This window comes from Heterodontus francisci, chromosome 1 (genome assembly GCF_036365525.1).
Source record: "Heterodontus francisci isolate sHetFra1 chromosome 1, sHetFra1.hap1, whole genome shotgun sequence".
NCBI classification, from domain to species: domain Eukaryota; kingdom Metazoa; phylum Chordata; class Chondrichthyes; order Heterodontiformes; family Heterodontidae; genus Heterodontus; species Heterodontus francisci.
Window position 1 is genome coordinate 49,562,857 of NC_090371.1, and position 27,371 is coordinate 49,590,227.

General features: G+C 41.4%; 2 protein-coding genes across 5 annotated transcripts in view; both read right to left on the minus strand.

The window, feature by feature from the left end:
- The window catches only part of dym (dymeclin), a 712,143-nt gene extending 685,183 nt beyond the window's left edge, over positions 1-26,960 (minus strand). Inside the window, exon 1 of the mRNA XM_068030338.1 lies at positions 26,940-26,960. The gene's annotated coding sequence lies outside the window, so the exon portion shown is untranslated. The remainder of the gene's footprint in view (positions 1-26,939) is intronic.
- LOC137369314 (zinc finger protein 135-like) lies at positions 960-27,023 on the minus strand. Of its 4 annotated transcripts, XM_068030383.1 has the most exons (5): positions 26,940-27,023; positions 26,496-26,649; positions 7,768-8,739; positions 6,349-6,664; positions 960-2,131 (listed from the first exon to the last, which is right to left on the minus strand). In XM_068030383.1, exons 3-5 carry the CDS (start codon positions 8,719-8,721, stop codon positions 2,085-2,087), a joined length of 1,317 nt encoding a protein of 438 aa, XP_067886484.1. In that variant the 5' UTR covers positions 8,722-8,739; positions 26,496-26,649; positions 26,940-27,023; the 3' UTR covers positions 960-2,084. The 4 variants fall into 4 exon arrangements, with proteins under 4 accessions (XP_067886484.1, XP_067886463.1, XP_067886471.1 ...); XM_068030362.1 differs by lacking the exon at positions 960-2,131 and having other exon boundaries at positions 2,412-6,664; XM_068030370.1 differs by lacking the exon at positions 960-2,131 and having other exon boundaries at positions 2,412-6,664; positions 26,496-26,646; positions 26,940-26,963.
- Between the last annotated feature and the right edge of the window lie 348 nt (positions 27,024-27,371).

Sequence of the window (27,371 nt, forward strand, 5' to 3'; positions counted from 1 at the left end):
GTTGTAAGTTTCTTTACTAATATACTATTTACCGTGAGCCTAATATTTATTCGATATGTAGCAATATCTCAATGCTATTTAGAGAGAGGGTGTGGTGGATGTGGTGGACGATTGGATTAACACACTAGCTTTTTGCCCCCAGCATCTGGGTTCAAGTCCAACTCAGAATGTGATTAAAATCTTCCTTTTATGTTGGTATTAAAAGATTCTGTGTGTTTGGGCAATCCCAACCCAGTTCTTAGAAGGGCAGAAGTGCCTCTAATCTGGCAGTCGATTGGCAATATCACTCAGGATGGTTTGTGTGGGAAGCGGAAAACATCACATTAATTCAATACAAGAAATGCTGGATTCACTCAGCAGGTCTGGCAGCATCTGTGGAAAGAGAAGCAGAGTTAACGTTTCGGGTCAGTGACCCTTCTTCGGAACTGACAAATATTAGGACTAATATTTGTCAGTTCCGAAGAAGGGTCACTGACCCGAAACGTTAACTCTGCTTCTCTTTCCACAGATGCTGCCAGACCTGCTGAGTGAATCCAGCATTTCTTGTTTTTGTTTCAGATTTCCAGCATCCGCAGTATTTTGCTTTTACATTAATTCAATACATTGAGTTCTTCAGAGGTCAGAGTTGAGGAAATGCTGAGCATAAAAATTCAATAGTAAAAAGGTTTTTAAAAAGCGAGATGCTAAATAGAGGTCTGGCGTTTCCCCTCCTCAGGTAGAAATGTCAATGAGTGAGCTACTACCAGCTGATAGCTTTTATAAATCTGTTGGCAAATTACCAAGTTTGACAAGCGAGGAAGCAGTTCTCCCTTGTGGCTAGGTGTGTGTGTGTGTGTGTATATATACACGTTTGTTTTAAGGAAAGGACAACAAAAGACCAGACAGACCTCAGCAAATCTTTTCTCAACATGCATTTATAAGCTGAGGAATTTTCTTCTAGTTGTCAGAACAGACCACTGGACAATAGAGCTGAATTCAGTTGGCACCCACTGACAGCACCACACGTGCCAGGCAATGGTACACACAGCAGCCACCATGCACTGGTGGTAGAGGGGGTGAATGTTTAGGGTGGGTGGATGGGGTGCCAATCAAGAGGGCTGCTTTGTCCTGGATGGTGACGAGCTTCCTGTGTATTGTTGGAGCTGCACCCAGTCAAGTGGACAGTATTCAATCACACTCCTGACTTGTGCCTTGTAGATGGTGAACAGGCTTTGGGGAATCAGGAGGTGAGTTATACGCTGCAGAACTTTGACCTGCTCTTGTAGCCACAATGTTTATATGGCTGGTCCAGTTAAGTTTCTGGTCAATGGTAGCCCCTAGGATGTTGATGGTGGGGGACTCAGCAATGGTGATGCTGTTGAATATTATGGGAAGATGGTTAGATTCTCTCTTGTTGGAGATGTTCATTGCCTGGCACTTGTGTGGTTCCAATGCTACTTGCCACTTATCAGCTCAAGCCTGAATGTTGTCCAGGTCTTGCTGTATGTGGGCACAGACTGCTTCATTATCTGAGATTTACGAATGGGACAGAACACAGTGCAATCTTCAGCGAACATCCCCATTTCTGACCTTATGATAAAGGAAGGTCATTGATGAAGTAGCTGAAGATGGTTGGGCATAGAATACCGACCTGAGGAACTCCTGCAGTAATGTTTTGGGGCTGAGATGACTGGCCTCCAAAAAACATAACTGTATTCCTTTGAGCTGGGTATGACTCCAGCCAGTGTACAGCCACTTGATTTCTATGGAAGATATCCAAAATAAAACAAATTTTATTTTCTTCACACATCCTGAAATCTACTTTTCCATTGCAATAGCCCCTTGCCTTAAGGACAGATGGGTGACGTACTCCCAAGTTTCCACAAACCTGCTTTTAATCCATATGCTAAAAGCTGCCCCTTGGAGTTGGAACAGTCAAGGTGGAAACCTTCTTGCAATTTCCCCTCTGATTCTATTTGGGGCAGGTAAACTGCTTAATGCTGATGAAGATTGACATTTTTCTCTATAGGCAACAGAAGTCTATATTGTCCCAGGTTTCAAACCCCCATTAATAAAACTTCTTCCCTCCAGTTTCCTCTTCTGATTCATGCCTTCAGCACATCATCCAAATGGCCAACCTTGATCTGTGAGTCTAGACAGTGAATTATAACAGAGTAAGCAACTGTGGAGTACGGCACGGCCAAGTATGATTCTTCATCCAACATCACGTCCACATTAACACTTAACAAATCCCAACTGTAGAATTCCTATTCTGGCCACGGATAAAATTAGCTAATTCACTGCAGACCAGAGTCCCTGTTGGTTTGTTTAGCACAATACAACATTGGGCAGTGGATTTACCCACTTAACTGTCTGGAAGATGAAAAATCAATCATTTTTATTAATCTTATCATGTGCAGTCTCTGTGAATTTTATCAAACTCAACTCTGAACTGAAGCTTGAAGCAGAAATGTCAGAGGTTCACTTATCGAGGTGACACACTAAATAGAAGTGAATAATGAGAACGGAAGTTACCAAGTCACAATTACGTTAAAAGTCAGGAGCAGTTGCACATTTAACAAAATGTATTGAGAATCAAAAGTTTACATCACTGTTTACAAAATTGGCAATTACTGTGGAAAACTTGACGAGGACATTAAGAATATTCCAAAGGTTATAGAAACTAACAAAAAAGGCAAAACACATGTGAACTTAGACAGTGATTATCAAGACTGTCTGTCCATGGGACTATATATGATGACAAATATGATAAGTTCCTATCCAAAGCTGACAGTATCTGCCTTACAGCCTCCTCCTTCTGACTCCTTCCCTCTCCTGATCTGAGCCTTTAACCCTTATCTGTGTTTTTGTCTATTTCCACAATCCCCCCCAGCACTAAACTTACCTTGTCCATGAAGCTCACCCTCTGCTCCCTCATGTCCCTCCCATCCCAGCTCCTGCCCCTCAATTTCCCCTCCTAAATCCCATGCTTACCAATATAATAAATTTATCCACATCATCTGGCAGCTGCCTATAATCTCTCAAAATACGACTATAACTCAACAATCACTGTCTATCTTTTCTTTCTAGTCTTGAAATGGATTGTTGCCTCAAATATGCCCTCACCTCACTTTGTTAAAAGTCCTCCAATCAGAGTTTTACCCGCTCAAAATACTGAGCACTGCTGGTCAATTACCTGCAGCATCCTCTCTGACTGCAGCCGTGTTTTGTCTTCACTGCACTCTCTGCTGCCACCAACACCAAATATAACTCCTTCACATTTCATTGCCTTGCCATTATTCTCTCACTGTTCCATTCCTATCTATCACATCGTAGGCTATGCACTGCCTCCAAAAGCTTCATCCCATGTGTCATGCAAGGAAGGACTCTATTTTTGGCCTCCTTCTCTTCATCATATATGTGTTATCCACCACCATCCCTCCACCCCTCCAATGTCATCCAGAAGCATTTGGTCAACTTTCACATCTACACCAGCAACACTCAACGCAACAGCTGTTCCATCTTTCTTCAACTGCCTATCTAACATTAAGACCTCGATAAGCCAAAGCTTCCTTCAGTTAAAAGTCTGAAAAACCAAAACTCATACAAATACAGATAGCCTAAACTCCATCAACCTCATTGGTTAAACTTGGGAATTCTGGGAATTTGGGAATCCCCAAAACCAAATAATTGCCAAGGCTCCTTTCTACAACTTTTAAAATATTGTCCACTTCCACTCCGACCTCTCTTCCTTTAATACCAAAACCTTAACTCACATCATTATCACCTTGAGACTCAATCACCTCCATAAACTAGAAATCATCCAGGATAGTGCAGTTCACTTTCTCATCCACAACCTCGCCACTGGTTCCTACATTCCAAAGAACTGGCTAGGAACCTCAGCCTCAATGTCAATTCTTTCATAGCCTCTCAATGTTAAATCTCCTCTAGCCACATGTATCTTTTCCACTCCTCCGATCCTCCAGTACCTGCCTACTTCTCATTCCCTACTCAACCATCAACAACCACTCCTTCAGCTAATCTGTTCCCTGCTCTCGAACTCCCTTCCTCCACACCTCTGCTGAGTTAACTGCTTTCAAAAGCCTCTTATGAGCCCTGCTGATTCACTGTGCTTTTGTTCTTTCTCACTGGTCCATATCCTCAAAAGTTCTCCTAGATGTATTTTTCATACGAGGCGCATTAAAGAAATGCAAGTAATTGTGCGAGTGGAGTTATATGAGCTAAGCACGATCCTCTTCTCCAATACCAGCTTAAACCTTTCTCCCTCATCAAACATCAGTAGCCAGCAACATCATCTGAAAAAATGACGCCAGTTTCCACATGCATGCTGTCGATACCCAGCTCTGCCTTACCTCCACCTCTCTCAACCCCTCCACTGCCTCTGATTTGTCATGCTGCTTGTCCAACATCCAATTTTGTATGAGCAGAAATTTACTCCAATTAAATATTGGGAAGGCCAAAGCCATTGTTTTCAGCCCCCACCATAAACTCTGTTCCCTAGCCACCAACATTACTTTCCCCATCTACAGCCACAGTCTGAGGCCGAACCAGACTATTCACAACCTCACCGTTCTATTTGATCCTGAGCTAAGCTTATGATCATATCCTCTCCATCACCAAAACTGCTTACTTCTACCTCTGCAATACTGCCCATCTCTGCTCCTGCCTCAGCCATCTGCTGCTGAAACCCTCAACCATGCTATTGTTACCACTAGACTTGACTATTCTACGCAAACTACAGCTCATTTAAAACTCTCGTACACATATCCTAACTCACACTAAGTTCCATTCAACCATCACCCCTGTGTTCAATGACCTATATTGGCTCCCAGTCCCACAACACCTCGAATATAAAATTCTCATCCTCGTGTTCAAATTTTTCCATGGTGTTGTCCATTCCTATCTCTATAACCTCCTCCAGCCCTACAACCCTCTGAGATCTCTGCACTCCTTCAATTCTGGCCTCTTTAGCATCCCCGATTTTAATCATTCCACCATTGGTAACTGTGCCTTCAGCTGCCAGGGCCCTAAACTCTGGAATTCCCTCCCTAAACCACTCCACCTCTCTATCCTCCTTCAAGACGCTCCTGAAACCCTATCTCTTTGACAAGCTTTTGGTCACCTGTCCGAATATCTCTTCATTTGCTCAATGTCAAATTTTGTCTGATAAGACTGCCTTGGTCATGGAGTCAGAGTTATACAGCACAGAAACAGGCCCTTCAGCCCATTGTGTCTGTGCCGGCCATCAAGCACCTAACTATTCTAATCTGCTATCTCCATCCCCACTTCCTTCAGCAACCTGGGATGCAAGCCATCCAGACCAGATGACTTATCTACCCTAAGCATACTTTTCATGTTTGATTTTAATTAACTCACCAGGTCAAAAGTTAGTTTTATACTAATTGAGAGTTACCCAAACTTCTTAGCAAGAATGTAACTGCTCTACAATCACTATGTTTTATATAATGAAATTAGCTCCTCCTCAACCTGTAGTGGAAGCTCCACACCAGACAGTAGTGTACATTGTGAGCGTAGTGCTAGCTAAGGCATGTATTTCTCAATAGCAACAATGTAGCGAGGGATTTTATGCAAAATCAGTTTAGAAAATAAATTAGAGGATAGCATTACAAACAGAATATAAACAGACAGAATAAATTCCTCAAATCTGGATGTTAAATTGTGAAACAGATGGTCATCTGATGTGGTGAATGCTGCTCAAATGAAGCATTCAAAGAGGAACTGTATCAATTCCTGATTCAGCATAGTGTGGGAGGGGGGAATTTATGGGAGGTGGAAAGATAGAAAATGGATGAAGAGGCAGGAGCTAAATAACAAAGCGAGCTGGTGAGCTTCTCAGCAGTTATTTGTGAGTACCTTTACCAAATTATGTTAGTTGAGTTTTTGAACTATTTCGTGCAGTCATCATATAGATACTGTTTCTCCCCTGTGTGAATGCTTGTGAACTCCCAGTGCTGGTTCCCACTTGAAGCCCTTCCCACACACATTACACTGAAATGGATGTTTTGTTTTGTGTATGTGCTGATGGCACACCAGGTTGCACAACTGGCTGAAATCTTTCCCACAAGTTTTTCTCCTATGTGTATGTACTTGTGCGTCACTAAGTGGGATGACTGACTAAACTCCTTGCTCACGACAGGCATTGAAATGGTTTTGCCCCAGTGTGTGTATGCTGGTGTTTCACCAGTTGGCAGAACTCCTTCTCGTACTTGGTGCATCAGTACAGCTTCTCACCACTGTGAATGCGCTTGTGTCGTGCCAGGTTTGAGGAATCATTGAAACCCTTCCCACATTCTGAACACACGAATGGCTTCTCTCCAGTATGCATACCCTCATGTCTGCACAGCCTGCACGAGTCATTAAAGCTCTTCCCACAGGTTGAGCACTGGAATGGCTTCTCTCCTGTGTGTGTACCCTCATGCCTGCGGAGGCTGGATGGGTGATTGAAGTCCTTTCCGCAGATGGGACATTTGAAAGGCCTGTCCCCTGTATGGACCAGCTGGTGTAATCTGAGGTGAGAGTTTTGGTTGAAGCTCTTGCCACAGTCAGAGCAAATGAAGAGCTTCTGCCCATCTTGGAAAGAATGCGGATATTCTAACCCCTTGCAATTGCTTGAAGTGATCCTGTCTTGGAACGTTGCTCTTAACTGAAAAAAAGAGTTTGGTTGAGACATATCCTCTAAAACAGATAGATCACAATGACTGTCTTTTACACATTACAATGGTGCTCCCTCATTTTTAATTACTTTTTTCTTTGTTTTCATCGCAAGATTTAACTAATTTCACCTCTTTATGATGATGAGCCCACACCATGAAAAGCCCATGCTCTCCATCAGAAACTTGGGCACTGAATATAGAGTTTTTTTCATTCTGTCACAGAATATGGGCATCGCTGGCAAGGCCAGTATTTGTTGCCCATCCTAAATTGCCTTTGACAACTGAATGGCTTGCTCGGCCATTTCAGAGGGCAGTTAAGAGTTAATCACATTGCTGTGGGTCTGGAGTCACTTGTAGGCCAGACCAGATAAGGACAGCAGATTTCCTTCCCTAAAGGACATTAGTGAACCAGATGGGTTTTTACGACAAGCTATGATAGTTTCATGGCACCATAACTGAGACTAGCACGAGCTTTCAATTCCAGATTATCAATTGAATTTGTCAATTAATTGAATTTAAACTCCACCAGCTACCATGGTACTTTGAATTCCTAGTTCAGTCACATTACCACTACCCCATTGTCTCCCCTTGACCACATAAGCCCTGCCTAAACTCCTCATTGAGAAATTCCAGCATGGAAAACTAACTGGTCCAGAAATATTGATGAGCAAATTGACAGTCTCAAGTATTCACTATGCTGGCCAAGGTTCAACTAGTTTCATTCTTCATGTCTTGTTCTACTTTGTTCGTATTATTATAGGGATTGCTGCTCCGAATTTTTCTTTCTTTCTCCCAAACCACACGTACCTACTCATCCTTACAGTATTGAAATCATCCTCCAATACCAGCATCTCTTAACTTTTAAAGTTCAAACCTTCCCTCAATCTTTCCTTCATGCAGATTCAATCATGGCTTTCAGAAGGGAATTGCATAATTATGTGAAGAGAAAAGATTTGCAGGGCTACGGGGACTAGCCGAGGTGCTCTTGCAGAGAGCCAGCACAGACACGACGGGCCAAATGACCTCCTTCTGTGCTATAACCATATGTGCTATGGCACAAGACACTGGCTTTTAACACTACTTCCTGATTTACCTCATCTTCTTTGCTGCCCTTCACTCCCACAAAGGGAAGCTTGTGTTTCCCCAGCAAGGATTCTTGGTTTAAACCTTTCCTGGACCTTACAAACTGATCTGGCTGCTTCTCCATTGGCTGCACAATGCGTGATGACAGGCTGAACTGCTGCTCACAGATTGGGGGCTGAAATACCTCCACTCCCATGTGCATTCGCTCGTGTTTGCGAAGGCTGGATCGGTGAATGAAGTGTTTCCAGCAGACAGGACATTTGAAAGGCTTTTCTCCTGTGTGGGTGCGTTGGTGCATCATCAGATTGACTGACTGGCTGAACTCCTTCCGGCAGGTCAAACACTGAAACGGCTTCTCTCCTGTGTGTGTGCGGTAGTGTATCACCAGATTGGACAAACAACTGAACTCTCTTCCGCAGTCAGGGCACTTGAATGGCTTCTCTCCCGTGTGTATGCGCTCATGCTTGTGCAGGCTGGATGGGTGGTTGAAGTCCTTCCCGCAGACAGAACACTTGAATGGTTTCTCCCCCGTGTGCGTGTACTGGTGCAGCACCAGATTGGATGACTGGCTAAACTCCTTCCCACAGGTTAGGCACTGAAATGGTCTCTCTCCTGTGTGTGTGCGCTGGTGCATCACCAAATGGGACAATCGACTGAAGCCTTTACTGCAGTCAGGGCACTTGAAGGGCCTCTCACCAGTGTGTGTGCGTTCATGTCTATGGAGACTGGATAGATGGGTGAAGTCCTTTCCACAGACAGAGCATTTGAAGGGCTTCTCCCCTGTATGGATCCTCAGGTGCAGTTTGAGGCAAGAGTATTTATGAAAGCTCTTGCCACATTCAGAGCAGATGAAGTGCTTTTTCCCATCTTGGTTTTCTAAACCTTTGGATTTGTTCGCAGTGACCTTATTTTGGATCATTTCCATTGACTGAGGGGCAGTTTCTGGTTGGCAGACATCCTCCATTGAGAGCGTTGCTTTCTCCTAGGGCATATAGATGAAGTTAGTTTCTGTTACAGTGGAGTTCTCTCACACTTCCTGACTGTATTGTTTGGTTTCTTACAACCACAATCGCTCCCTTCCCAAAAACTTAAGTACTTTTCAAGCATAGTCACTTTTTGTAATGCAAGGAAGGAAACTTCTCAGCCAATTTCCAAACAGCTGGATCCCACTAATAACAAAAGTAGCCAAATAATCTGTTCAAGTGATACATTGTTGAGGGATAAATATGTTAGTCAGAACCCAGGAAGAACTCTAATACAAGAGCTAAGCACTGCAGATGCTGGAAATCTGAAATAAAAAAAAAATGCTGGTAATACTCAGCAGGCCTGACAGCAACTATGGAGAGAGAAACAGAGTTAACGTTTCAGATCAACAACCTTTCATCGGTTCTGAAGAAAGAACATTGACCTGTAACATTAACTCTGTTTTCCTCCACAGATGCTGCCAGATGTCAACAACTTATATTTATATCCCGCCTTTAATGTAATAAAACGACCTAAGGTGCTTCACAGAAGCATTATAAAACTATGATACTGAGCCACATAAGGAGATATTAGGTCAGATGACCAAAAGCCTTGGTCAAAGAGGAAAGTTTTAAGGAGTATTTTAAAGTAGGAAAGCAAGGTGGAGAGGTTCCTTCGAGCAAGGCTCCTTCGACAGCACCTTCCAAACCCGCGACCTCTACTACCTAGGACAAGGGCAGCAGATGCATGGGAACACCACCACCTGCAAATTGCCCTCCAAGCCACACACCATCCTGACTTGGAACGATATCGCTGTTCATTCACTGTCACCGGGTCAAAATCCTGGAACTCCCTTCCTAACAATACTGTTAGTGTACCTACACCACAAGAACTGCAGCAGTTCAAGAAGGCAGCTCACCACCACCTTCTCAAGGGCAATCAGGGATGGGCAATAAATGCTGGCCAAGCCAGTGATGCCCACATTCCCAAATGAATGAAAAAAAAACCTCCCATTGCCATCCCTCACTCCGACACCATTCCATCCTTCCCATGCCACACCTCCAGCCCATGCCATCGCAATCCCACCACAGTTCCATATTGACCGAGCCCCCCAACTCCCACCTCCCTTCCCCCTCCCCTGCTAGCAGCAATTCCTCGGCTGACATCTTGAAAATCATCTAATTAAAATTCAATAGGATCGGTTATGCCTGAACTAAACACAAGACAGCACTAACTCACAAAGTGCAACAGGATCTCAGTGTCACTCCTTCACAGTGGAGGGGGATGGATACCTTCCCAGGTCATGCTGACCGCGGCCAGTGTGGGGCTGCTGAACAAATTGGCAGTCATTGATGAGGTGATTCTAGGTAATGCTCGCACATAATCATCTCCTAGATTAGATTAGATTATGATAAGAGATACAGCACTGAAACAGGCCCACCGAGTCTGTGCCGAACATCAACCACCCATTTTATACTAATCCTACACTAATCCCATATTCCCAACAAACATCCCCACCTGTCCCTATATTTCCCTACCACCTACCTATACTAGTGACAATTTATAATGGCCAATTTACCTATCAACCTGCAAGTCTTTTGGCTTGTGGGAGGAAACCGGAGCACCCGGAGAAAACCCACGCAGACACAGGGAGAACTTGCAAACTCCACACAGGCAGTACCCGGAATCGAACCCGGGTCCCTGGAGCTGTGAGGCTGCGGTGCTAACTACTGCGCCACTGTGCCGCCCTAGCTACCACACGTTAACGCGAGGTGATGTGGAAGTGAGCAGAAAGGCATGGCACTATGCTTAATGGGAAATTTAGCCAAGTTAGGAATAATAGGAGCAGTTTGCTGAGCTTTGCTAGTATGACTTAATTGTTAAGAAACAGCCATAGCAGAATGCAGCTTGCAGCTAATCTAACCCACAACCATCAGTCACAAGGTATCAGCAGAACCATGACAGATGTAGGGAGTGAGACCAGAATGTTCGTTACTGACTTCTCTGCTTTTGCTTTTATCTTGCTTGTGTAAAACGATATTTTATTAGTAACAAGTATGTATTGAGAATAGAGTGTATTGTTAACCTCAGTAACAGATGTACTGCATGTCACCACGTGGGTGAAGTCGAATTGTACCACACTAATTGGTTAAACAAGGAGGTGTAGCATGAATCTTAATGTATAAACAGTAGTACCTGTATCACAAACTTCACTTACTCTGGTGGACCCGACAGACTCCGGTGGAGTCAGTGCCGCTGTGTCAGAATAAGTCAGCCGGCTAAATGCGCAAATAAAGTAATTGTATTTACCTACACATCCGACTCGGTATATTTACTGAACCAGACTGGAGGCAAAAAGAACTCAGATTTACATTTTGGTGTCAGAAGTGGAATCTCAACAGCCGACCGCCGATCATCAGCGAAATCAGAATCAGACTAGTCTTGGACGGGGAGAGAGGAAATGGGCCCCCGATGTGAGCAGTTGATATATGACCACGTCGGTTTTCCCCTGTCTCGTAGTCCGATAAAAGTTTGATCACTCGCTTATGGTCAGGTAAGATCGTCTGGACGAGATCAATGATCGGATTAGTAAAGATAAGGGTCAGTCGAAGTAGGTACGACTGAGGTTAAAGTTAAAGTAGGTCGTATTAAGCTACGGCTGAAGGTTGGAGTCGGTCGTTTTAGAACGGCTGACACTCAGGTTTAGTCTGTTTCTTTAGAGGACGGCTGATGGGACTGAGGTTAAAATTAAAGTAGGTCGTATAGACTACGACTGAAGGTTATGGTAGGTCGTTTTAGAACGGCTGAGATTAAGGTTTTATTTTTTGTGAGTAACTGTTTAGATAATTTGTAAGTAATAATAGTTTGTGATAAGAGTTTGTGATAAGAGTTTGTGATAAGAGTTTGTGATAAGAGTTTGTGATAAGAGTTTGTGATAAGAGTTTGTGATAAGAGTTTGTGATAAGAGTTTGTGATAAGAGTTTGTGATAAGAGTTTGTGATAAGAGTTTGTGATAAGAGTTTGTGATAAGAGTTTGTGATAAGAGTTTGTGATAAGAGTTTGTGATAAGAGTTTGTGATAAGAGTTTGTGATAAGAGTTTGTGATAAGAGTTTGTGATAAGAGTTTGTAATAGTTGTGATAATGGGAAACTGTTTAGATAATACAAGTGATCCATCCTGTCCATTACAAATACTGTGTGATAAATATCCGGATAAAGGGAAAGACTTCAGACAATTATCGGCAGCCTTAAATAAAAAATTAGGAGACCAATGGCCCTTAGGGGGGACAAAAGACTTGGAAGTAATTTTTTTAAAAACCCCAAGAAAAAATCTGGAAACAAAATAAAGGCAATAGGGCCAAAGAATTAATTGGATTATGGAGACAATATTGTCAGGAGGAAAAAGATAGAATGCTCCTATCAAGTTGGCAAGAAAACGCCCTCAAACAGAATTACCGATTAGTGAAGGGGGAAACCAAAAGACTCTAAAAATTCTGTTGATCCCAACATTAACTGCGCCTGTTCGTCTCCTTGTGTGTGGTTCGTCCTTTGTTTGTGTTAATGTGTCTATTTGTTTTCTTGTGTCTTGTTCGTTTGTTTTAATGCTGCTTGATTCATAGAAAAGAACTAGGGTTTGAGAAAGTAGAAGGAAGAATGGGCTTGACGGCTTGTAAGGAGGAAGGGTTGCCCCCGGGGACAAGTAAACCATGTCCCCTGGAGAAAGGCGACCCACGTCCGTTTGCCCCCTCGAGGAAGACGCAGAAGCGCCACAGTAAATATGTGTTTTAAAGATAGGTATGTTTTAGAGTAAAAACAAGTTACTGTGTCTTTGATTTGAATGTGAGAATGTTGGAAGCTTCCACGAATGAATTGAATGTCTGGGATGTACAACTTGTGTTCTGTAAAACTGACTGTCGTTAACTCTTTGTTGTCTGGCCTTAATGATGAGAGAATGAGTCTGTTACTTTTTCTATTTTTACAAGTGTATATTTTGTGGGAACCTTGAGTCATGTTTTGGTTGTGAATTAGTTGAACCTGTGTGTGTTCCTTGACATCGGGACAGGGAATTTTGAAAGAGATTTGGTATTTTGAATTCGTAACCCATTACAGAAATCAATTTTCGAAGTTGTTTGGAATTGAATGTGTGTGAAAAGTGATTGTTGAGTGTGTTCATTTCGATTTAGTGTTGTACACCCAGGAATGGGATATAAAATTGAATTATATTTTAAGTTAAAATTTTATTTTTATTTTAAAAGTTGGTTTTGCAACTGTGAAAAGGCAATGAACAATTTTCTAAGAGATAAGCTTCAGCCTTGAAGGTCTGAAGATGTTTGGCAGAAATCCAATTTGAAGTTTACCACACTCCGAAGAAGGGTCACTAACCCGAAACGTTAACTCTGCTTCTCTTTCCACAGATGCTGCCAGACCTGCTGAGTGATTCCAGCATTTCTTGTTTTTGTTTCAGATTTCCAGCATCCGCAGTATTTTGCTTTTATTGAAGTTTACCACTCCTGCTTTAATTGGAGTTCCAGTTTAAAATCTGTTCTAGTTTTTTTTTGGAGTTTAAATTAAAGACATGTTTTACTGACTGTTTTAAGTAGCAAATGTCAGGAATTGGATATTGGTTTAAGGGAGAGAAGGATAAACAAAGGAGATATAGGAAAGATTCTGTCTGTTTAAAGTTTGTTTAAGAAGCTGATGTTAAATATTTTGTGTTAAGAATGTTAAATAACTTTTTCTTTAGTTTTTGGTTTTATTACAGTCATTTGAAAAGGCGCCTGAAGAAAAAACAAAAATGACGTAATTTACCTATCTTTTAAAATAAGCACGTGCTATTCTGTTCTGTGTGTAGTTAATAAGTAGTATAAGTTAATAAGTCTGAATTGAATTAATACTATTAAGGTTAATTGACCTGTTTAAGTTGAAGAACTGGAAATTTCATTGTTGCCACAATGAACTTTCAAGTTTATTATGTCATGTTTTGGAGGAGTCTTCAGTTCCGGACAGAGGACTCACTCATATAACATTGGCAGTTTTGATTTTTAAATATTATTGCAGTGAATTGGAATTTGGAGTCATCTTTGTTAAAAAAAAATAATAATCCTTGGATTAGAAACCTCTTATAAAAGATGCAAAAAAATAAGTTTGGAAACAATTGAAGTTTAATCTAAAATGCTGTCTTTCCTGATGGAGATGGTTTCCTTTGAAGTTGATATTGTTACTAAAGATTTTGTTGTTTGAAAATCCTAAGGATAAAAAAAACCATTTAAAATGGAGTTTAGTTCTTTTCCATTAAAAAAAAAGGGTTACGTAAAGCAGCGCAGCGGAGAATGCTTTGCTCCGCCTCCTTGGAGACAGGCAAGAAATTAACCCTGCTGCAACTATCTTTATCAATGAGACAAAGTGCTTGAGAAGGAGAGATAGTTGCAAGCACTTCTGTCTTTAACGTACAAAAAGTACAACCAAGTCTGGGCATAAGAAATTGGAATCGATAAACAAAATTAAATTGATATGAGTGGTTATTTAAAGCATTCAAAGGGAAATTTACTGTTATTTGAATTTGGAATAATCTGAGATGTCGAAAATCCAGTTTAATTTGGCAAGTTATTTAAGGAATTAAAATGTCATCTAAGAAAAAAAAACATAAACAATATACACTAATGTCTGGAATCAAATGGAAATGTTTGATTTCTGTTTTAATGAATTATGAATATTAATTAACCCACTGACCAATCCAAACAGTGCAGACACACAAAAACTGCGTATTATTATAGATTCTCAATGTAAACATGCAGAAACGTTTAAGGGAGATATGAATCTGAATCGTATTGAAGATTCAGAATGAAAAAGTAAGTACAAAAGATATAGGAATAGCCCAGTCATATATATTTGGATAGAAAATTGGAAACTGCAGAGTGACTTCCTCAAAAAGTCTCCTCTTCACCACACAAGAACATCTGAAATAGGAGCACAAGTAGGCCATTCAGTCCTTCGAGCCTGCTCCACCATTCAATAAGATCACAGTTGATCTTCTACTTCAACTCCACCTTCCCACACTATCCCCTCTGTAGTTGCACTCTCACTTATGTAAGGAGACCAAAATTGTACACAGTATTCCAGATGTGGTCTCACCAAGGCCCTATATAATTGTAGTTCCTTAATCTTATACTCCAATCTCTTTGTAATAAAGACTAACATACCATTTGCATTGCTAATTGCTCGCTGTAACTGCATGTTACCTTTCTGTGATTCGTGCACAAGGACACTCAGGTCCCTCTGAATACCAACATTTGCCCGTCTCTCACCATTTTAAAAAATATTCTGCTTTTCTATTTTTCCTACTCAAGTCAATAATTTCACACTTCACCACATGAAATTCCATTTGCCACATTCTTGTCCACTCATCCCTTTGCAGCCTCTTTGTGAGCTCCTCACCTCTTACTTTCCCATCTAACTTTGTATCATCAGCAAACTTGGATACATTACACGAGGTCCCATCATCCAAGTCATTGATATAGATCATATATGGCGAAGGCCCAAGCACTGATCCTCACAGTACCCCACTAGTTGCAGCTTGCCATCCCAAAAATGACCCAGTTATTCCTACTGTTTTTGGTTCATTAATCAATCCTTAATCCTTGCTAATATATTACCCACCAACACCATGAGCCCTAATTTTCTGAACATGACATTCAACGAACATTGCAATGAAAATTTTAATATCTTTTAAACAATATTTTTTACATTTTAGTTATTTTTTTTCTCTGACAATATAAATTAAGAAAGCAAATGTTAAAAATCCACCAAACCATAAATTTAAATCAAAAATATTAAATATATCTGAAGGTATGAACTGCTTTTGTAATGTAATGGTGACCCATATGCTTCAGTCTGTGCCATGTTCAGTCTCTCCTCTCTCAAGCTGGTGTCTGCAAAGAGCAGCAACACCTTACTCATGTCATAGGCACCACAGAACTCTATCTGCCGAGCAATGAGAGCTCTGGAGACTGTTGCCATGACAACTCTAATGACGTGCTAATGTTTGTGGAACCAATGGGAGCTGTGGCGATGGGGGCGGGGGGGGGGGGGGGGAAGTGATCTGAAGGGGCAGCAGCTGCGTGTAAATGTGGTTGAAACACTTCTTACAGAAGGAATAGGACAAAATTCCGAATGTCAAACAGAGACGAGCATAGGAAAATAAATCAACATGATGAAAATAAGTGGAAATCTACTCCTGCATGAAAGAGGAATGGGAAACAAATACCTGGATAAAATACTAAATTTAAAGACTAACAGTACTATCAGAACAAAAGCAGGAAGAATAGAACAGCAAGAAAATTACAACCTGGAATCTGATGAACATAAGAGACTATTGTCTAAAATTAAAGCTCATGGGATTTAAAGCAATTCATTGACCTGATTAGGCAGTAGAAGACAGCGTAAGGATAATGGGTACTGTTATGACCAGGCAAGAAAGGTGTCTAGGGGTCTGTTAGTATCTTCACCTAATTTCAAACACACTGTGTTTTGCGCTCCCCCTTTGTGAATTCTCGTTCACAGCTTTCCAATTATAAGGCAAAGAAATGAGCACAAACAGGCTTTCTTTGGTTTAAAGAAGTGAAATTTATTAAACTTACTTAAACTCTAATACGGTTCATGCCTATGGATATATGACGCGCCCACGCTAGCATGCACACGCGATATACACATGCAAATAGGGACAGAAAAGAGAAGAAAAGATAAAGTGGAACAGTTTAAGGCAATATCTTGTTACTGTGCTTTGAGCTTGCTGAAGTCCTTGATTGAAGATATGGTTTTGTGTTTCGTTGGGGCCCAGTATTCTTCTTAAACCTTGTTCACGTAGGAGACTTTTCTCCCTTTGAGTTTACGTGTTTTCAATGGTTTCCGAAGCTGGTGAGAGCGAGATGAGGGCAGACTGGACAGGAGGTAATTCTTGCTTCAATTCCAGGAGCACATGGCATTCTGAGTTCAAAATCTGTTTTTCCAGTTTAAAACTCCCCTAATTGGCCAGCAGGTTGTCACATGACCGACTGGTTTGACCAGGGCTTTTCTGTGTATTGGGGCGGGGACTGGTTCCTTTGTTTCAACACTGTCTGGTACTATGTAAATGTACTTCCAACCAGGGGCTTGCAATTTTAAGTTTCAATGTTCAATGTGGCGAATCATGTGTGCCTCAGTTTTGGCAGGTTTGCCTGATAGTATGTACTCGAATTGGATGGAAGTGACTGTAGGAGTCCTACAAGGACTGTACTAGGGCCTCAACTAGTCCCTGTATTCATTAACAATGCAAGTAACAGAATATAGAGCCATATAACAGAGTTGCTGGTGACACAAAGATTGGTGGCATCGCAGGTAATGTAGATGTGAGCATAAAATTACAAAAAGAGACATTAATAGATTAAGTAAGTGATCAAAACAATGGCGGTTGGATTTCAATGCAGGTACGTATGAGGTCATCCATTTTGGATGAAAAAAGGATAGATATGAATATTATTTAAATGGGGAAAAAGCTAGGAACAGTCTAGGTCCAAAGAGATTTAGGGATCCATGTACACAGATCACTAAAATGTAGAAATTATGTACAAACAAAAAGCAAAGACGAATGAAATTTATTTTTATTTGTTCAGGGGATGTGGGCGTTGCCTGCGAGGCCAGCATTTATTACCCATCCCTAATTGCCCTCGAGAAGGTGGTGGTGAGCTGCTTTCTTGAACCACTGCAGTCCTTGGAGCGTAGGTAGACCAACAGTGCTGTTAGGAAGAGAGTTCCAGGATTTTGACCCAGCGACAGTGAAGGAATGGTGATATAGCTCCATGTCAGGATGGTGTGTGGCTTGGAGGGGAACCTGCAGGTGGTGGTGTTCCCATGCATCTGCTACCCTTGTCCTTCTAGGTGGTTGAGGTCCTGGGTTTGGAAGGTGTTGTCAAAGAGGCCTTGGCGAGTTGCTACAATGCATCTTGGCACCGTCGCCACTGTGCGTCGGTGGTGGAGGGAATGAATGCTGAAGGTGGTGGATGGGGTGCCAATCAAGCAGACTGCTCTGTTCTGGATGGTGTCGAGCTTCTTGAGTGTTGTTGGAGCTCTACTCATCCAGGCAAGTGAAATGTTAGTCTTAATAACTAGAGCACTAGAATATAAAAGGGGAGGAAATTTTGCTGCAACTATACAAAGTCATGGTCAGAGCACATCTGGAGAACTGTTCTGGGCACTGCATCTTCAAAAGGATGTATTGGCTTTGGAAGGAGTACAGCGCAGACTCACAAACATGTTGCCAGAGCTCCAATTATGAGGAGAGATTACATAAACCAGGATAAAAGCAAAATACTGTGGATGCTGGAAATCTGAAATAAAAAACAGAAAGTGCTGGAAATACTCAGCAGGTCTGGCAGCATCTGTGGAGAGAGAAACAGAGCTAAAGTTTCAGGGCTGTGATCTTTCATCAGAACTGGCAAAGTCTAGAAATATAATAGGCATTGAGTAAGTGGATGGGGTGAGGGAGGAAGAAGAACAAAAGGGAAGGTGTGTATTAGGGCACAGGGCAGGAGAGATTAAATGACAAGAGACATCACAGACTATAAGCAAAGGGAGTGGTAATAGTTGCAGTAAAAGACAAAGCCTTAGTACAGAGGGAGTGTTAATGCAGAACAATGAACAGCTCTGCTGAAAGCATAAACATGAAAATCAAGTTTAAAACAGGCACATCATTAAAAAATAAAAAAACATTAAAAAAATGAAATAAAGTAAAAATACATTTTAAAAAAGGCAGTCATACTCTGAATTTGTTGAATTCAATGTTCAGTCCAGAGGGCTGTAGAGTGCCTAATCGGAAGATGAGGTGCAGTTCCTCGAGCTTGCATTGAGCTTCAGTGGAACACCGCAGCAGGCCAAGGACAGAAATATGGGAATGAGAGCAAGGTGATGAATTAAAATGACAAGCAACCGGAAACGCCAGGTAATGACCATGTGCCTGTCTTAAACTTGTTTTTCATGTTTTTGCTTTTTGACACTTAAGGTCGAGAAGTACAATCTGCTGTAAACTTTTCCAAACCTAGTTAGTAGTCTATAGCCTGAACAGTATGGATTGATGGCATGTTTATTGTTCTATCTGAAGGTTAGAAGAACACAAGAGTGATTTGTTCATCCTAAATTGAGTAACATTGTTCTTTCACCATTGAGCAGGCAGCAAGTACACATTGTTTATTCAAGATGACCTAATTAATTTTCAATTAAAATAACTTACAATGCAGATGTTTTGACTAAGGATTTTATGTCCTTTTTGTTGAGCTAAGTAAAGTTCAGGACAGATACAACTTTCTTTGGATTTTTGGTGTCAAATGCAACAGGCAGTGAACAGTTAAGGACAACTGGGATGTAGCCTTGTTCAAAAGCTGGAATGGGGAAATTGTTGGAAAAAAAATCAAACCACCAAGCCCATGGTACCTGTGCATCCATAGATTTTACACGTGATAAGAACATGTTGAACCATACTGAAACCATACATGACAACTGTTCACATTTTATGCAGTTATCACTATGAATCTAGTGTCTGCTTGCCAGATGAAAATCAATGGAGGATTAAACTTCCTGTGCTCCACAGAGGTCACTGCTTGAGCCACTACAGCTTATTTGTACTGCAAATGCATGACAGCTTTTGCTTCTCCTACGCTCAGAAGGACAGGTAGAAGTGAAGTGATTTGATCTACTCTGCAATGTACTTGTCAATAAGGGGCAGATTCAGTTGTTGGACAGGTGTTCCGTCCATTCTGAGATTGAAATGTATCTCCTCTGATCCTTCAATCTCTTCCTCGCACTGTCACATAATCCGTCTTACCCACTTCAAGCATGTGCTTTTTCCATTCTTCACTTGCAATCATTACAATTTTTGGACTTTATTAGATACTCCTTTTGTGAACAGTGACAAAGACTAATCTCGCAATCAAGCCTCACTCTCTCGAAACCAGAGTGTGACTTTCTATTCAAATATTTGGTCATGTTGTGTTGCCCAGATTCTAAATAGAAACCCTAGCAATGTGATCCCTCTCTTGTTTTCCCTGCCTTTACACAGCAGAAAAACAAACACATCAGATAACACAGGGCAGCGCAGTGGTTAGCACCGCAGCCTCACAGCTCCAGCGACCCAGGTTCAATTCTGGGTACTGCCTGTGCGTAGTTTGCAAGTTCTCCCTATGACTGCGTGGGTTTTCGCCGGGTGCTCCGGTTTCCTCGCACAGCCAAAGACTTGCAGGTTGATAGGTAATTTGGCCATTATAAATTGCCCCTAGTGTAGGTAGGTGGTAGGGGAATTGTGTGTTATATGGGGTTAATATGGGGTTAATGTAGGATTAGTATAAATGGGTGGTTGTTGGTCAGCACAGACTCGGTGGGCCGAAGGGCCTGTTTCAGTGCTGTATCTCTAAATAAAATAAAATAATGCAATTCAGGCTATAAACCACAAAACAAATGTTTATAAAATTAAATAGCAGCAGAAAACCTATATCGCAAATTTCACTTGATTACAGAACTTACATTTCTTTCTTGGATACCAATTTTTTTTTATTCTTTCATGGGATGTGGGTGTCGCTAGCAAGGCCAGCATTTGTTGCCCATCCCTCTTGCTCTTGACAACTGACTGGCTTGCTAGTCCATTTCAGAGGGCAGTTAAGAGTGAACCACATGTAGACCAGACCAGATAAGGACAGCAGATTTCCTTCCCGAAAGAACATTAGTAAACCAGATGGGTTTTTACGACAACGTATGATAGTTTCGTGGCCCCATTACTGAAACTTGCTGTCAATTCCATATTAACTGAATTTAAATTCTACCAGCTGCCATGGTGGGATTTGAACCCACGTCTCCAGGAAATTAGCCTGGACCTCTGGATTAATAGCCCAGTGACATTACCACTATGCCACCGTCACCCCCGTAAATAATGAAAGAACAAATACTTTGCTAACTCTCAATAACACTGAATTTGCACCAATGCCTGTAACATAAACAAATATGCAAGAATTAATTTCTCACCAAGTAATATCCAAGTGTATATATGCCCCTACGTCAATGGCTCAGAAGAACTAAAGATCTACTGCAAGACTGGCTGATATTATCATTCCCAAGTACGTTGAAACTGGGACATAGGAACTCAAGTAGATATCTCCCATAACTAAATAAATTTATTATCTGAAGGAGTTAAAATACTGAGTGTCTAATGGCATAGAATCTCACCCCTGCTGATCTCCTTCCCAGAATCAGAACTAAATGTTTGTTGACCTTTCTCCCATGTACTAACAACCACTTTATGTGAGAGAAAAATACTGCGATGACTTAGTTCAGAAGAAAGCATGCTGGTATACAAGGTTACAATTAATCTATCATCATAGTAAGAACATTGCCTCACTGCAGCATGTCTGGCTCGCGGGCTAAGTACACACTAGCTTAATGCAGTTGTGATTTTTTTAAAGAACATCTAAACTCCAGAGACACAATAAAGAAAGCACTGTTGTCATGAGGAGATGATGAAGGAAATGCCCCTTGATTCACTTATTTCAGAAACAGGCACAAATCTGAGAAAAGCCTCTAGACTTCCTATCTGTCACTGTTTCAATTCAATCAACTTTAGTCACATTATTGAATGTGAAGGTCACAAGAAATTAAAAATGGATAATGGTCAATGCTGTGTATCTGGAAGCAAATTCCCAATGGGAGAAACTGGATCCTGTAAAGCTATATTGAAACTACCTTTTTATATTTTAAATAGCCCTTTAAAAAAAAAACTTGCATTTACATTTCACATCCTTAGGACATCCCAAAGTATTTCACATTCTATGAATAACAGAAAATCCTGGAAATATTCAGCAGCTCTGATCGCATCTATGGAGAGAGAAACAGTTCATGTTTCAGGTCTGTGATCTTTCATAGAGGATCGGTTAACAGACAGGAAGCAAAGAGTGGGCATAAATGGGACATTTTCAAGTTGGCAGGTAATGAATAGTGGAGTGCTGCGAGGATCAGTGTTGGGGCCTCAGCTATTTACAATCTACATTAATGACTTAGATGAAGAGACAGTGAATATGTCTCCAAGTTTCCTGATGATACACAGGTAGGTAGAAAGGTAAGCTGTGGGGAGGACACAGATAGGCTAAAAGAGATATTGACAGGGTAAGCAAATGGAAACAAGATGGCAGATGGAATACAATGTAGGGAAGTGTGAAGTTATTCACTTTCGTCGTAAGAATAAAAAAGCAGAATTTTTTTTTTTTATAAGGTGTGAAACTTGTAGGAACACAGGAAAAGGAGTAAGCCGTTCAGCCCATCGAGCCTGCCCCGCCATTCAATATGATCATGGCTGATCTTCCACTTAAATGCCATTTTTCCACATTATCCTCAAATCCCCTAATGTCAAGTGTTGATGTTCAGAGAGACTTGGGTGTTCTTGTACAAGGAATGCAGAAAATTAACTTGCAGGTACAACAAGCAATTAGGACAGCATGTTGGCCTTTATTGCAAGGAGATTGGAGCACAGTAGTAAAGAAGTCTTGCTACAATTGTTCAGGGTTTTGGTGAGACCATACCTGGAGTACTGTATACAGTTTTGGTCTCCACATTGAAGAAAGGATATTCTCGGATTGGAGGCAGTACAGCAAAGATTCACTAGATTGGTCCCTTGGATGAGGGGGTTGTCCTATGATGAGAGACTGAGTAAATTGGGTCTATACCCTCTGGGGTTTAGAAGAATGAGAGGCAATCTCATTGAAATATACAAGATTCTCAAGAGACTGGATAGGGTAGACACTGAGAGATTGCTTCTGCTGGTCAGGGAATCCAAAACATGGGGGCACAGTCTCAGGATAAGGGGCCGATAACATGGTCTGAGATGAGGAGAAATTACTTCACTCGAAGGGTTGTGTATCTTTGGAATTCTCTACGTCAGAAGATTGTGGATGCTCCATTGTTGAATACATTTAAGGCTGGGATAGACAGATATTTGGTGCCTCAGGAAATCAAGGGATATGGCGAGTGGGGGAGGAAAGTGGAATTGAATCCTCAGATCAGCCACGATTGTATTGAATGGCGGAGCAGGCTCGATGGGCCATATGGTCTACTCCTGCTCCTATTTCTTGTGTCTGTTTTTATTTCAGATTTCCAGCATCGACTGTATTTTGTTTTTGTAATTACTTTTAAATGTCTACTGAAGGAAAAACCTGTTTTAAACATGCCTAGCAAGAAGAACTTTAGTACAATAGCAAAATACTGCAGGTGCAGGAATTAGAAGAACTTTAATGATGACTAAACCGCATAAACTTCAAGGTGAGAAACAGGAACATTGACAGACATTATCTGAGAGACAAAGGCAGCTGGTTGCTATGGGATCAGAACAGAGTGGTACAGTCTTAATATAAATCCCCATTAAACTGCAACAAGTGATATGCATGATGAAGTAACCTCACTAAAATTTGAATCAATAATTAACAAGAAGTATAGTCATGCTTGAAGGAACCAAACATTGAGATGTGCATGTGAGAATCACAAAGGAAATGTGGGCACAAAGAATATAAAACCCCATCCGTGCCTCAGGACAAAAAAGCGATCCTTTAGGGCAGCGCAGTGGTTAGCACCGCAGCCTCACAGCTCCAGCGACCCGGGTTCAGTTCTGGGTACTGTCTGTGCAGAGTTTGCAAGTTCTCCCTGTGACCGTGTGGGTTTCCGCCGGGTGTTCCGGTTTCCTCCCACAGCCAAAGACTTGCAGGTTGATAGGTAAATTGGACATTGTAAATTTCCTCTAGTGTAGGTAGGTGGTAGGAGAATGGTGGGGATGTGGTAGGGAATATGGGATTAATGTAGGATTAGTATAAATGGGTGGTTCTTGGTCAGCACAGACTCAGGGGGGCTGAAGGGCCTGTTTCAGTGCTGTATCTTTAAATAAAATAAATAAATAAAAATAAAATACAATATCTAGCTATTTCACTGCAGTTAGCTTAGACAGGTCCTAGTTTAACAGAACGAAAATGTCTAAAGAGTCAACAGACTTTGTGATAGTCAGTTTGGCCAACCGAGCACTTGAAAACTCCAGGATATGTCTTGTATTTCTTATTTAATCCATGTATTCGTGGTTAAAGAAAGATAATCCCCGTGAGAGATAGTGTATCTGTGCGTTTCCGGATTCAAGTCCACAAACCCCACTTTAATACCCAATGTGGCATGTGCAAAAGTCATAAATAATTCCAACACTGGTCACTCTTATGCAGGTAAATATAGCAGCCAATTTAGTGCATTGCATCTCATCCAATGAACAGCAGCTATGACAATGACTTCTTCAGTTCTGCACTGAAGTGTTAGCTTAGTTGGTAAGTTCAGGTGCTAGGAAGGGGTTTAAACCTACTACCTTCTGACTCAAGAGGTTAGAGTGCCACTACACAACCAAGTTGAAAATATATCGGTAGCCCCTCCAGGATGAGTTATTTTCGTTTCAAAATCAGAATTATAGTAGAATCCAAATACTGGAAAATGTACCAAATAAAGTGGCAAAAATCAAAAAATCAATTAGAGTCAGAATCATTTACAGCATAACAGGAGGCAATTCAGCCCATCAAGTCAATGCCAGCTCTCCATGGAGAAATTCAATCAGATCCACGCCCCTGCTCGATCCCCATAGCCCTTCAAGTTTATTTCCTTCAAATGCCTGTCCAATTTCCTCTTAAAGTCATTGATTGTCTCCGTTTCTACCATCCTCGTGGGCACAGTTTTTCAGGTCATTACCACTCACTGCGTAAAAAGTTCTTCCTCACATCCCCCTGCATCTCTTGCCCAAAACCTTCAATTTGTGTCCCATATTCCTTGTACTATCAGTTAATAGGAGTACTTTTTCATTGTCTAACTTATCTAAGCCTGTCATAATCTTGTACACCTCCATCAAATATCCCCTCAATCTCCTTTGCTCCTGGGAGAACAACCCCAGCTTTTCCAACCTGACCTTGTAACTAAAATCCCCCATCCCTGGAATCATTCTGGTAAATCACCTCTGCACCCTCTCAAAGACCCTCACATCTTTCCTAAAGTGTGGTGACCAGAACTGGACACAATCCTCTAGTTGTGGCCTAACCAGAGCTTTATAAAGGTTCAGCATAACACCCCTGCTTACTCAATGCCTTTATTTATGAAGCCCAAGATCCCACATGCTTTGCTAACCACTCTCTCAATGTCCTTCAAAGATCGATGCACATGGTTCCTCTGTTCCTGTACACTCTTTAGAATTGTGCCATTAATCTACATTGCCTTACCCTATTCCCTTCTGCCAAAATGCATCACCTCATACTTCTCTGTATTAAATTCCATCTGCCATTTGTCTGCCCATTCTACTCACCTATCTCTGTCTTGTTGCAGGCGGTTTGTATTATTTTCATTGTTTGCCACTTGTCCAAGTTTGGTATCATCGGCAAATTTTGAAATTCTACCCTGTATTCCAAGATCCAAGTCATTTATATATAGTCGTTTGGTAGTACAGAACTTCAGTATTACTGAAAATAGAGACATGTTGTCGAAGCTTTTCATCTTGCACTCATCAGGATAATCTGCAAGAAAACCAATGAAGGGAAAAAGACGACTTTATGCAGAATGAGAAGAGAGTGCTGATTGGTTGGCAAGTGAACTCTGATTGGTAGAGGCATTGCAATGGAGAATGCACAAGTTTACAGTGACTGACAGTTAACCGCCAAGCTTTGTTTGAAACTTAAACCAGGCAACTTGACTCTGGTCAAGGCATTGTCCTGAGAAATGAACCAACGAATGGCTGTAACTTATTTTGTTTATTATAATAACAAAAGCAAAATACTGTGGATGCTGGATATCTGAAATAAAAACAAGAAATGCTGGAAATACTCAGCAGGTGTGGCAGCATCTGTGGAGAGAGAAGCAGAGTTAACGGTTCAGGTCAGTGACCCTTCTTCAGAACTTTGTTTAGCTGGAACAGACACATATGTTGTGCATGCTCTTTCTGTTTGCAAAGAACAGGGCCCTGTGTATTAATATATGTAGTACATTCGTTTGTTCATTCCTCAGGGCAATGCCTTGACCAATCAGAGTCAAGTTGCCTGGTTTAAATTTCAAACAAAGCTTGGCAGTTAACTGTCAGTCACCCATAAACTGGTGTATTCTCCATGGCGATGCCTCTACCAATCAGAATTCACTGCCAACCAATCACCACTCTCTTCTCATACAGTATAAAGTTGTTGTTTTCCCTTACATTGGTATTGTTGCAGATTGTCCTGATAAGTGCAAAACAAAAAGCTTCGACAATATATCTCTATTTTCAGCAATGCTCAAGTTCATTTATATACAGCAAAGAAAGCAGTGGTCTTAGCAACGACCCTTGGGAACACAATGGTCTACCATCCTCCAGTCTGAAAAACAATAATTTACCATGACTCACTGTTTTTCCGTCCTTGAGCCTTTTTTTAAAAATCTAATTGGACACTGACCCTTCTATTCCATGAGTCTCAATTTTGTTAACCAGCCTTTTATGTTGTAATTTATCAAACATCCTCAAATTTTTCCTATTGTGCTTGAACATACATTCTGTCAGTCTTTTGTGTGCTAAAGATTTTTTTTGAGCATCAACTTAGCTCAGTAGTGGCACTCATTCTCTCAATCGGGAAGGTTGTGGGTTCAAGGCTGACTAAAGGACTTAAGCTCAGAAAGTAGAACAACACTCCAGAACAGTGCTATATTTTCAGAATAAAAGTTCTGATGAAGGGTCACTGACCTGAAACGTTAACTCTGCTTCTCTCTCCGCAGATGCTGCCAGACCTGCTGAGTATTTCCAGCATTTCTTGTTTTCATTCTATATATTCAGAATGCCATCTTTCAGACAAGACATTGAATTGTCTGTTTAGACGGATGCCATAGATTCCCTGCTACTATTAGAAAGGGACAGGGAATTCTCCTGGTTAACATTAATTTCTCAACACAAATAGATGAACTGAATTACTTCGTCTGCTAGATCTGTTTTATCAATGCAGGGGAATGAGGATCGGATCTGAGTTATGTGAGAAGCTGCTTGGGCCTCAACATCCCACCCCCCAACCCATTAAACAGGAAAATGGCGGAGCCATTGAGCACCCTGACGGAGGAAACTTCCTCCACAGCCAGAAATTAAAGTTAGGTCCCCATTTACCCCGTCCCCGATCTCGGCCTCTGCGTCACTTACCGAGAGCACTGCAGTAAAGCGTCCCTTTCTAGCAGTTTCTGCTCTCGCGATCTCCGTCCACAATTCTCTGTAATCTCCTTTGATGAGGGCAGCTGACGCTTCGAGATAGGGGGCTTTCTGAAGCGCGGTGCACTCTGGGTACAGCTGCCCGCCATTATCTAGGCGTCCCAAGAATTTTTTTAAATGATGAGATTGGATACAGTCTAAGTAAGTTGAAGAGCTACGTAAGATGCCACAAATTATGACTGTTTATTTCGAACTAACTCCAGACATGGGGGTCAATTTCAACTCGCTCAGTGCACAAGAACACAAGAAATAGGAGCAGGAATAGACCATATGGCCCATCGAGCCTGTTCCGCCATTCAAAACGATCATAGCTGATCTTAGGATTCAACTCCACTTTCCCAGCTGCTCACCATATCCCTTGATTCC